This window comes from Vidua macroura, chromosome 2 (genome assembly GCF_024509145.1).
Source record: "Vidua macroura isolate BioBank_ID:100142 chromosome 2, ASM2450914v1, whole genome shotgun sequence".
NCBI lineage: Eukaryota > Metazoa > Chordata > Aves > Passeriformes > Viduidae > Vidua > Vidua macroura.
Genome location: NC_071572.1, coordinates 112,896,334 through 112,909,177, shown reverse-complemented (window position 1 = coordinate 112,909,177; position 12,844 = coordinate 112,896,334). Strand labels below are relative to the sequence as shown.

General features: G+C 39.1%; 1 protein-coding gene across 8 annotated transcripts in view; it reads right to left on the bottom strand.

The window, feature by feature from the left end:
* The window catches only part of POU2F1 (POU class 2 homeobox 1), a 113,469-nt gene that overhangs the window by 45,396 nt on the left and 55,229 nt on the right, over nucleotides 1–12,844 (bottom strand). For all 8 annotated transcript variants that reach the window (XM_053969860.1, XM_053969859.1, XM_053969857.1 and 5 more), the window contains exons 2-3: nucleotides 7,940–8,005; nucleotides 1,180–1,280 (exon numbers count right to left, since the gene is read on the bottom strand). In XM_053969860.1, coding sequence (XP_053825835.1) covers nucleotides 1,180–1,280; nucleotides 7,940–8,005 — 167 coding nt within the window. The remainder of the gene's footprint in view (nucleotides 1–1,179; nucleotides 1,281–7,939; nucleotides 8,006–12,844) is intronic.

The window sequence follows — 12,844 nt, the reverse complement described above, 5'->3', positions numbered from 1 at the left end:
AATACATTTCCAAAGCAGGATAAAGCGCTGTGCAAAACCCAATTACTGTTCTGGGTCAATCTATATAACAAAACGAAGACTAAAACAAACACACGGAATTCTGCAGAACAGCTGTATCTGTCTCCATGTTAAACACACACTGGCAAGCCATAAAAACTAGTCAGCTTCTCTCCACATAAAGGCAGCCTACAACAGCCTATTGGTTCAGCAAATTCAAACAGTGGCACTCCCTTAGTCCTATATAAACCAATCTGCTAGGAAAATTGCAATTATGTGACAAGACGTGTGGAATGTTCCATACAATAAAACGGCAGTTCAGAGCTCTTAAAAGAGGGCATAAAAGCTTCAATACTTCAATTATACCACAATAACTGTGCAACCTCAGACCTCAAACATTCAAGGTCATCCAATTAGGTACAGTATTTTAAAGTTTAACTTGGTGCAGAGGAAGGGAAAGAAATTAGGACATTTGTTTTCATACATCAAGTGTGAACAGATAAAAAAACTACAAAAAAATGCCCCTTATACTTCTCTTCACCTAGGGATGCCCCATTTTGCTTCAGCCTGTATCTGAAGTTCAGCTTTGATTCCCTAAACACAGCAGCAGCAGAACAGAGGGATAGTATCAGAAGTCTGAATATCATCTGACAAACAGTTCACTGAAATAACTTTTCTGTAAAAGAAGAAAACCTCACAAGCCATATATGCTTAGTAAGTACAATCAATTTTCTTTCTAGTCAATCTCTAAGAGTGTTTTTAACTAGTGACAGTTTTGGAACCTTGGCAGCCATTGGGCCAATACAATCCTTTCCTAAAAAATTTAAATTTTTTTCTTGCCTTTCAAAGTGGTATCGCTATTAAGGGTAAAACAACAACAACAAAGCAAACAAACAAAAAACCTACTCAAAACCACACCACAACATTTAGGCATTCTCAAGTCCCCAGAAATGTGATTTGTAATTCTCCCAGAGAGATCTCACCCTATCTTGACACGTTCTGCAGCCTAATGCAATGAAGTGAGTGCCACAAATTGGACTTTATCTCATCCACGCTCGTTAACCAGGTGATATACCCATATTTATGTTCTAATAAATGACTCCCCATCATTCACAGAAAGAGAGAACATGGAACACACCAGGGCAGCTCAGTCTCCTCTGTTTGAAATGTCTCTTTTCTTACCTGATGAAGGTGCCCAAGGAAGGCCTGGGCCTGGGCTGTAGAGATTGCTCCTCCGACAGGCACAGGCTGCTTTTGAAAGTCCAGGCCGTTTGTTTGCGTGCCTGGAGAAAGAGAGATATTGAAAAATATTAATTACTCCTTCTAGTAAGTGGAATAAGAATTAACACTCCAACTTTCCTGCTATTCTCTCAACATTATATAGTAAAAAAAACACTCTGAGAGTAACAAGAATTGCATTTTTTTTAGCAAAAATGAGGTGGGAAGCAGAGTCGAGGCTTCGGTAATAGAGCATTTGTCAGCTGAACAAAATCAACATCATATTGTCTTTAGCTTCCATCATCTATTTGGGTACCCTGAAGATATTTAAAAGATGTGCAGATGTGGCACTTAGGGACATGGTTTAATGGGGGACTTGGCAGCATTAACAGTTGGGCTTGATGACCTTAAAGGTCTTCTCCAACCTAAACAATTCTATGACCTGTGTTTTTCTATCCCATCACTCTCTACTCAGTTTGAGAACCAAATGGGTGCTTGCTGCTATGATTAAACTGTGTTTCCATTTTGCATGCACCCTCCGACAGCTGAAGACTAACTTCAAGTTCAGAAAGTGCCAACAGCAAGGTTCATATAAAAGGCACCTTCCCTAAAAGACAGGTAAAATAACACTCGATGTAAACAGAAATCCCATCTATATACAGCAGTTATGGGCCACAGTTTTACTCTTTCCAGAAAGGACTCCTCTACATTTCTGTAAAAGTTTGTTCAGAGGTCTCATTAGATAAGGTAACTGCCTGGGCTTGCTTCTGCTTCTTCTCTTACTCTCATGTAACTAAAACCTGCTTATTTTCCTACATTTTTGCAATCTTTTCCTGAACTGCTCAGAAGACATGAAAACCCCCCAATTATCACCAAAAAAATTTGGGTGTGAGAAGAAAAAGAATAAAACAAGTTTGTTTGGGTTTTTTGTGGTTTTTTTTTTTTTGTTACTCCACACAGGAAGGGAGACTTCCAAGTGTGCTGGGCTGCAGGGAATTTCTAGAACAGATTATGCAATTTTTAAAATTGCGTGACTGAAATGAAGCAAAACCAGCTTTAGACTTGCATGTTTATTCATTACAACGATCAGATTTTGTTCAGTGCCCACAGGCAGGTGTGCATAGTAACTTCTACTTCAAAATTCCTTCCATCATCTACATTCTCTGCCATAAAAACCTAGGTTATCTACTGAGCAAAAGAGTCACAGTTGTTGAACAACAACAAGTAGTTGCTATTCCTTGGAAATATCTGCAACAGCAAGCAGGCATAAAATGTGATTAGTAAAATAGACTGTCCAATACCTCACACTGTGATTTTGACCTGCAAACAGCTTACACAGGTAACATTTCCAAAGACTGAGCCATAGTTCAATTAAACACTGACATAATATCAAACTTTCTACCATCCATGTAAAGTATACCTAAGGTGGTCCTTTGGTGCATCTTCGGTGGGGGTTCTTTGTGGGAAGATTTGGTTGACTCCCAAGTTTTCAAATCTATGCTTTGGGCCAAGGTTTACAAACTTAAGAGACATAGATGCAGCCAAAGATCCACAGATGTGTTAAAAATATTTCAGTTTTAAGGTGCATCAAATTATTTCACTTAATTAGTCTAAAATTCCAATTCAAAGTGAATATAAGGACTCTCACTGGTCTGAATTGCTCCTGAAGGAATGCAATTTGGTTGCCTTTCTCCAAAGAACAGTATATAAGAAGGTCTGCTTGAAAAAAAGAGAAGAATCTTATCTATCTTCATTCTTTCCAGTAAACTTCAGAATTCTCTCCGTGTAGAAATACAAAGGGAATGAAAAAGTAGTTTGCTAAATATATAAAAATAATTCCTGACAAATAGCTTCCATACGTCAAAGGAAACAACCTACTACCTCCTCATTTAATCAAAGGTTTTGAATTACTTTTCAATGGCCAGGGAGTGAAAAAAATACAGATAAGAACATCTACTGGAGGGCAAATAATCCTCATTCCAATAGGAAACTTGTGGGGGTTAAAAAAATTATCTGTTTCTCAGAGAACCAGCTGCAGGCCTCACCTTAGGTAAATAGGTGATACTGTTCTAGTTAACTATCTTCCAAAAAGAGCCTCAAAAAACCATGATACCATGTTAAAAGAACATTACTGTGCAAGTGTGCAGAAGAAATGCTCCAGTTAGCAGTTCTGCTGACTCTTAATATGGAAATCTGAAACAAGCCTCCTAGGTGATCATTTAGAACAAAGCAAGCTCCAAGACTGAGCTTAAAATCTTCATGGCTCCCAACAAACAACTTAGACAGGCATCGAGAGAAAACAGCATTTTCTTTAAATTCAGTCTTGAAAGACGTCAACTCACTCTCCCCAGGCCTCCCAAAACTAAACTCTGGGCGAAAAAATCCACATCACATCTGTTTACTCTCTGTTCTACTACTTGCATCTTAAACTCTCTTTGATGTTTGGAGGCACAATGTCTCTTCCCCTCTGGATGCAGCCTAATTTTGGAAGGAATGCTACTCTTGCTGCTTGCATTTATCACACGATGCCCATGTCTTTTGAAGAAGAGCAAGGAAAATGAAGTGAGTCCAGCATATGAGAGAACTTGCTTTTAAGGTGCTCAGAAGGATGTGGCACCACTCCCAAGGAATCCAAGAAATCTGATACAGAGCTGGAAAATGGAGCTGTCAGAAGCAGAAGGTCAGCACATTGTAAGGACAGAAAGGACTAGAATGCCACTTTTGCTCAAGGTAAGAGTTAAATGCTTAAAAAGGAATTAAATAAATTCATCACCCTGTGATGATTAACAGACATGGCAGATACAATCAGGTGTATCATTATTTTAACAGTCCAGGGTATTAATCTATTTTCCATTCTCATCCCAACTTCCGTAACTGCTAGAGCTTGCCAACACCAAAAACAGCGCAAAAAGAGTGGGAACTCTCCATGTTCCATCTGTCCTTTCTTCCTGGTTGCAGCTCCATCCTCCCTGTCCTGCCCCTCCTGGTAGTCCACCAGCAGTTTGTTTTGGTCTGGGTGCTCTGCCCCCAGCCAGCTATGGGATGGAATTTCACCCAGTCGAGGTCCAGTGTAACCCAAGCATGTTTAAATTCTGGCATAAATTCAGCCATGTGCTCAGGTACTTCACAGAGCTGGTTTGGATGAAGACTAATAGAATACTACTCCAGGAAAAGGAACAGAACAGTAGATACTGAACATGGATTATTTTATGGCATTTTGGAATTGTACCTGCAGAGGGGAAAGGCATGACAAAGCAGAGTAGGCAAGGTAACACTGCCCCTGCAGTCAGAACAATTTACTCTCAAAATTCCAGATTATAATCATCAGACTTCAACCTGAGTTTGTAAACTGCATTAGAAAGGAAGAAGAGTGAAGAACTCCAGATCAGGGGAAATGTGGAGTAAGGTGCAAGAAAGAACTCAGGAAGGGAAGGCAACCAAGGAGAAGGAAAATTTCAAAACCAGCTGGAGTGGGTATCTGCACTGTGCTCTGGGAGACATCTCCCAGCACCATATTTTCCCAGGACACCTCTTTCTCCCTATCTCTGCTGAAAGACAGAGAGATACCCCCAATACTCAGAAATTGTTGTTTCCCTATCCACATTTCCTAATACCAAGTTCAGCATTGATAATTGCCCGATTTTAGCAGTTGAAGAATAGTTCATGGTCTCTCTCCTACAACTTCCTTCTTATGGAAACTGGAAAATCAGTCTTTGGAAATGAAGCAATGCAAACAATTATCCTTAGAATCCTTCCAAATACTACACTTACAATAATTATTATTTTGCTGCTATGTCCACAAATGTCATAATAGTACAGTTTCCACAGTCATTATAACCTTCGCTTTCACAGTTCTGCATTCACACAGCTCTTACAAGAGAAGATGCATTAAACAAACAAGAAAGTTGAGCTGTTTTGGAAAATTTTATGCTGTCTATAAAAAGGAGATCAAATGGGCTGTCCATTTACTGTAAGGTAAGATGTTTTTCTTACTTCTCCTTTCTCCAGCAGATACTATGTAAACTGTCTGCCCAAAACTGAAGCTTGGCAACGATTCCTCTAACTGTGCAATACTGATGACCAGTTGGTCAATACATGTTCTTAAGGAAACAGCCATCCAACAGCTCCTGTACTCGTATGTTTTGGTTGTTGTTTTTAATTGGTCTGAAATATGGGTTGGCTTTTCAGCTGCTTAAAAGGGAAATCCAGTTAGCACAAAAAATTTAAATTCATAACGTATTTCAGGCACTGTATTGTGACCAGTACAATTAGGGGACTTCACAATGTTTCTTAAATAGTCAGAGCTCAAAATTAAAAACCCAAGTTTGTTAACTTCCATGAAACTTAGCTGATAGCTCAGAAAACTGCTGATGTTGTCATCTTTAACCAGTGGTAACTGTTGGGGCTATTTTCCTAAGAACACCAGCTCTGCCAAATGTAAATTCATGCTCCACAGTAATTTCTCTTAACATTTTCAAATCACATTATCTCACTACAGTTTAAAACAGGAATGACCCAAACGAGCATCCACTGAAGTTTAAAAGATAGACTATTAGTGTTTACACAGCAGACTCAAGTGATTTACAAATGTCACTGGAAAGCAGACAGTTAGAGGAAGTTACAAAAATAAGAACTCTGAGTGTTTATAAAAATCATCATCAGGCATTATCTGGGGAGCACAGGCACTGACAGAAAATCAATGGCACTTCCAGTTCCTCAGCATCTGAGCTGAAAGCTGACTTCTTTTCACTCAAGTATGCACTGAGCCCAGAACCATAATCTAAGTACCCCGATCAGAAGCCTAAAATTACATTCTGTGAGTATTCCTTTCAGAGCCTAACATCTGCCAAGTTGACTAATACAACTGATGCTTGAGCTCCCAAAGAACATCACAAATGCCATCAATCACTATCTCCAGGGGTTTAGGAGCACTACGTTTTAAAACAAAGCAATGACTGCAGAACAGAGAGTCCTCAAAAATTCTAGATTACTTTAGTTCATATAATTTAAAAATCAGGATACAAAACTGGAAGGAAAGACTGGAAGCATTTAAATTAAAGAAGCAAAATTCCAAAAGTTTTAAACACCAGTCAGAGTCAAACTTTTATAATAACTAACTTTAATGTTAGAGTATAAAAAAATACAGTCATTGTATCCCCTTTTAACATGAAAGGACCTACATGCAGCTTTACAATCAATCCATTTTATGTCATGACCCCCACCTTCACAATGATGAAATATTTGCCTAAGAGAGCCAAGTTCTGCTGAAGCAGATGCAATGCTCCTGTGATAATTGACTGATTACCTTTGAATAAAACAAATCCTCCTCCTCACCAGCTCAGCTGAGGTGAAACTGCTAAAGTTGCACTAGGAGAAGTGTGTTGGGAATGCACTCTGGAGAAAGCACATGCAGGGGACTGTGGTCACACAGGGGAGGAAATCTGAATTTTCTCAGAAGTTTACACACATCCTTCAGCTACAAGGCATCCACAGGGATACTTAAAATCATTGTTCCCTTGATGCTGTTTATGATCATGAAATATTTACGGCCCATATGTTTTTGAAATAATGTTTTATATAATCTTAAACCCTTAAATACATAATAAAACACTTCTGTGCAGAAAAATAATTGATAGCGCTCCCATTAAAATACAATGACAATTATAAAGCCTGAGATGCCAGCAACAAAACACACATTAATAAGCAGGAAGAATTCCTTTTCACTGAACCCATATATTGGCAGAAAAAATCCAACCTCTCAGAAAAATAAAATTAAATAGTGTTAACTTCATCACAACTCCAGAGTTTAAAATAAAACTCTTACTATCAAACCATGAAGAAGAAAACTTGTTTTCCTCATACAAGGTAACCAGACTTCTCTCAAAGCAACAAGTTCCCTCTCATCAGAATTTTCTCTTCCCAAATGCAATTCTGAGCTGAGAAAAGATTCTAAGCTAGCTTAAACTACTTACTTTCCATTCAGAACTGTCATTTCTCTTGCTTTCAGAATGAGCATTGTATTACCTCCAGAAAGGAATTAAAGCATGAGGTAGCATGATTAAGTTATAGTGGCTCAACGAGCTTCTTCAATGGCTTAGAATTTGGTCACATCTTAAGAGTGTGCCAAAAGGCAGATTGGCCTGACAAAATCTGTTCTTCCCCACCAAATTTCAAGGTCCTGTTCTAACACACTAAGAAATTACAGAAAAGCTGGCTAATTTTTTTTTTAATTTTGATATATTATGCTTTCTCCATTTGACTTGTTCTTGAGAACTGTTGTGACAGTATGAATGAAATCTAAAATGGAAACAGGATCAGGCAGTGGCCCACATCTGCCAGGGAAAATTTCAACCCAAAAATAAACAATGAAGTTAGAAGTGCCTAAGGTATGCTCTGCCAGGAAAAAATGAGACTATTTATGGGGAGCTAGTGCCACCAGAGCTTTGGTAGTACCAGAAACATTACAGATAGAAAAAGTGAGGAAGGGAAATCTTATATAAAAAGTGTGGATGGTGCTCCAATAAACTAGGTATGAATAATGCCCTGTATGCAGTAGGGTTAATAACAAAAGTATTCCCAGGTCTCTAAGATCAAAGGGTGTAGGTTTTTATTTGTTTGGTTTTGTGGGTTTTTGAAATCCCACTAAATAGGTAAAGAAATTTTGCTTTTAATATCCATTCAATTCCACCAGAATATATCTGTGCACCAATCGATCATTTCCTACCTGTGTTCCCGTCCCCACTCTCCATCGATGGTTTACTGGTTTCTGACGGATTGTTCATTCTTGAGTCTGCATGAAAACAGAAAGAAAGGTAAAACGATACAGCAAAAAATCCCCAAATCTATTCATACCTTTTTATTCAAGGGAAGTACAGAACAGCAGAAATTTGCTATGTACTTTACCGTAAATCAGATTTATAACACAAAAAAAAAAAAAAAAAAAGAACAACCAAAACCAGAACACAATACTGAATCTTCCAGATAAGTATTATTTCAAAATTTTCTATGACATTATTCCCATATGTGAAAACATGGTATTAAGGGAATAAAACACAGCATGCTGGAGGGCAATGATAGGTAGGAACTTAATTTTCAATACAATGAAAGTCATAGAAGAAAAAGAAGGGGGGGGGTAAGAAGGAACAATGATTACACCAAGATTCAAAAACATTAAGTCTGACCATCATGGCCTATATTATTCTTGTGTTTATTCCCCCTGCCCCACCCCAACAAAAGAAAGGAAATTCAGTCATTATAATTAAATGGATGCCATTTTCCTAATACTGCATTTCTATTTTACTGGAATGTCACTGACATTAAATTATTTTATATTTCCTATATATTCAGACAAAACCATACAAATATAAAATAATTCCTCTTCTTTCTCCCTCTGGATGAATGCATTGAAAAGTCTGCTCCTGGTTTCAAAGCCTGTCAGCTGAATACAGTGCAATGCAGAGGGCCTCTCCAGATGGCAGACAGAGAATATAGTTTCCTTATATAGGAATCTATACAGATGTTCTGTGTACAGCATCAGCTCTCCAGCTTATTACCTCCTCATGCCTTGCCACCGACCCCAGTGTGCCACATTATCACAAACCAAAATTACAAAAAGAATCTCAAGACAGAACAGCTCATAAAGTGAAGTGTAAGCAAATCCTTGAGCAGTCTCTTCCATTCCCATAATGAGCTAAAAGCAAGTTCAATGAGCTTAAAATGAACCCTTTACTCCAGGATATTCTCTCGCTAGGTGCTTAAAAGGTTACCTCTGTCATGTACTTTCATCAAAGCAGTGATTTCCAAAATACCAATAGGCTGAAGAATACAGGAGCAGCATTAACTGTGCTGCATCTTTCCCCCAGACAGTACCAAGATTGCTTGGCAGTCCATGAAAGCTGGAAATGAGAAGATGGACTACTGCCATGTGCCATCACCTGCTACTACCAGTGCACAGGAAAGACAAGGACCTGTTGGACTGAGTTCAGAGGTCACCAAGATGATCAGAGGGCTGCAGCAACTCAGCCATGTGGGAAAGGCTGAGAGAGTTGGGGTTGTAGAGCCTGGATTAGATTCCATGAAGGCTTTACAGCAGCCTCCCAGTACCTAAAGAAGCCTGCAAGAGAGCTGGAGAGAAGTTTTAGAAGGGCATGAAGTGACAGGGAAGAATGGCTTTAAACTGAAAGAGGGCAAGTTTGGACTGGGTATTAGTAAGAAATTCTTACTGTGAGGATGGTGAGACACTGAAACAGGTTGCCCAGAGATGTGGTGGATGCCCCATCCTGAAAGTTTTTAAGGCCAGTTTGGATGAAGTTCTGAGCAACCTGATCTAGAGCAAGGTATCCCTGCCCATGGCAGGGGGGTTGGAGGGTTGAAACTGGATAATCTTTAAGGTCCCTCCCAAACCAAATAATTATATGATTCTGTGATCAATATTTTTAAAACTAATATTATTTTCCACACAAACAACTGTGGCAGTTGAATCCAATAGAGCCTTGAAAATCCAGAGGACTGTAACAACCACAAAACTTTCCCTGACAAGCTAATACAACATCTCCAGAGCCTGAACTCTTCTCAGAAAGTTCCTATGCCTATTCTTAAATCTTCCAAATGTTCAGCCATGTGTAAAAGAGATCTGGACTATCAGTGGTACCCTTGGTATAAAGGCAGATGTGTTAAACTGCTTTTTGAAAGGGGGAGGGAATGGGGAGAGTACGTACAGCTGAGTGCTGTTGGCCCACACTTCAGCAAGTTTGGCCCCGTTTTTCACAACCTCTGCTTAGCACATTCAAGCTACAAATTCAGAGTCTTGAAAAACAAGAATTCTGCTAAGGGTGCAGTACAGAACCTATTGATTCCAAGCTCCTTATTTTGTCATTTACCATATCTGGATAGCATGATTCACACTCTAGAAACAGAGCATGGGTTCCACTGACTATACAGAAATGTCTGCTCTTGACTTGCCCTCTCTGCTGAGAGATCTGTGTTTCTATCTAGACATCACATATATTTTAAATTGAGTTTATTGTTGTGGCAACAGCACACTTAGAGTGATTTGAGGCAACAAAATGTGATTTGATGTTTAGAGTGATTATAGGCAACATGCATTTGATAAGCAGTATTTGTTCATTCCTTTACACACAGATGGCTCCTGAAATTTCACTTTAGAGAACACCAAATGGGAGTCCTTTGCTTTGGACACAAATATGAAGAGTCCTCATCCAACAGGAAAATGAGCAAAGAGTTCTTACAAGTCAAATACATTTGGTTGTGGAAACCAGGCTAACTCATAAGGCTACTGGACATAGGATGCAATTTTAAGCCCAGAGCAGAAGAATAGCTTGAACTCAAGATACAACTCGCCATAGCAGGGAAGAGCACAGGTTGAGAAATTTGTCTCTCAGAAATGGAACATGGAATCCATTTGCTGAAACACTTCAGAAAATTCATGCTAGAAAAACAACAGAGGGCCTCCTGTTGCTAGTTGGTTGCAGGAATTGAAGTATTAGAGCCAAGGTGCAGGCTACTAATGACAGAATAAGCAAAGCAAGCTAAACCCAGAGGGGGAACACAGCTGTCCTGTGCCCAGAACTCAAGCAGGGCAGTCACTGTTCTGTCCTATGAGGAAGCTCACACAAGAAGCCTTCCTACATGATGAGCAAGTTTGCTCAGTCACACAAAGTTACAACTGTACAGACCCCTTTCCCAAAAACAAGCCAGGACACGTTTTTCTGTCAGGCTATGCTGCAAAATACACCCTTCTAGAATAGGTTTTTTAGTACTACACATACACAAAGTTTACTTAACTACCAAAAGCCTGTCTAAATGAAGAATATTTTATTGTAAAGGTCCATCCTTAACAAAGACCTCAAACATTGCTATTGAAAAAAGCAGCAAGTTAGAAGAAGAAACATCTTTCTGGTAGTGCTCAGGTTCAAGCGAAGGATAGCATCCATTATTTCACCAGCTGACTACTTCTTGTTCAATCTGTGGGCCTTCTGCATGTAAAGCATCAAGAACAATGCAGCTATTTCCATTGCAAATGGTATGACATCCATCTGAAGCACAAAACTGCTACCAGCAAAACAGGCTCATATCCGCGGGATACTCAACCTACCGATTCATTCTATGTCAAATAAAAAGGCTACTTGGTTTATACGTGCTCGTGCAATTTCTGCTTCAAACTTAAAAGAATAAACAAATGAAGTGGGCTAAAAAAACCCCAAGCCTTAATGCCTTCACCTTTTTTTCTTCCTTTAGATCTTCCTTGGGTTTTAAATAAAGGCCCTGGGCTACAACTTCTGCCAACATTATCTAAAAACAAACTCCCCAGAAGGAAGGATCGAAAGCAGCAGGTGCATGATTGAAATCAAACTCTCAGGAGTGAATACATTCCATGCTGCTACTCTGCTAGCAGGGCTGAGGTGTCGCCAGGCAGTGCTGTGCCAGCCTTTCACACACCCTCAGGAATATTTCCAAAGGCATTCAGGAGAAAGAAGCAGTGGACACCGGACCAACATGAAGTGTTATAAAGACTGCACACAGCTGGCAAAGCAAAGAAAATCTTAACATGATATATAACATTAACTGTTTCCTTTCGCCCAAAGTTAAAGTGGAACTGCCTAATAATCCATTTGCACCAGCAAAAATGATTCATTTATGTGCATGGGAAAAAAGAAGTTTAATGTGAGTGAAAACATGACAAGAATTATTTAGAAATTAATTTTCAAAAACCACATCATATTCAGAAACAAACATACTCAAACGTCTGCTTTAAAATTTACCATTCAAAAAAATATCCTTTTACTTAGAGATATAAGTTCTTATATGAACTTATATGATGGAATGAAAAGAATAATAATAAATATATATATATATACACATTGAGCTTCGGGGGAGAAAAGCCTTGAAAATAAATAAAACCTATTGTAAAATTGAGATGATCCATTACTATAAATAACTTTAAAAGACACGAGGAAGGAATTATGGCATGTCTGTTCCGCAGTCCTGATGGAATCTCAGTGCAGGAAATATATTATCCCAGTAACCTTAAGCACAGCTTGCAACGGTATCAATGGCAACCACTGTGCACTCCCCCTTATTTTCTATTACACATGAAGAACCTTGCTATATTAAAAATACACACACAACACATACATTCTGTTGTGGAATGGCTCAATACAGTTACTAAATTCTTTCAACACTTATGCTCCCTCTCATTCATTTTAATGCCTTAAAATGCATAACACACAGATATGCAAGTCAAGCCCAGTGTTTGTTAGAAGGCAAATGCTTCTCAGACTGAAATCCTAAAAGCAAAAGGTCTGTATTAATATCACCCAAGTCTGTGCAGAGGAAACGAATTCTCCTGGAGCGAGGGAAAAGAGGGAAAACAAACAAACAAACAAACAAACCAACCAAAGCATGTATTTCCCTGGTACAGATCGTGCTATCCATCTAGCAGGCAGCTATTTGCTGCCGATTCACTGGTGAGCTTCAGCCCCACAAATACCTTCTGCATATGTGATTAAGCCACTATGCATAGTCAATCTCCCAGCCTCGGTGTCCATAAGAAAGAGCTGAGCTGGTACCCACCTAGAACGTAGTCGCTGCAGTCCAGCATTGCTGTGGT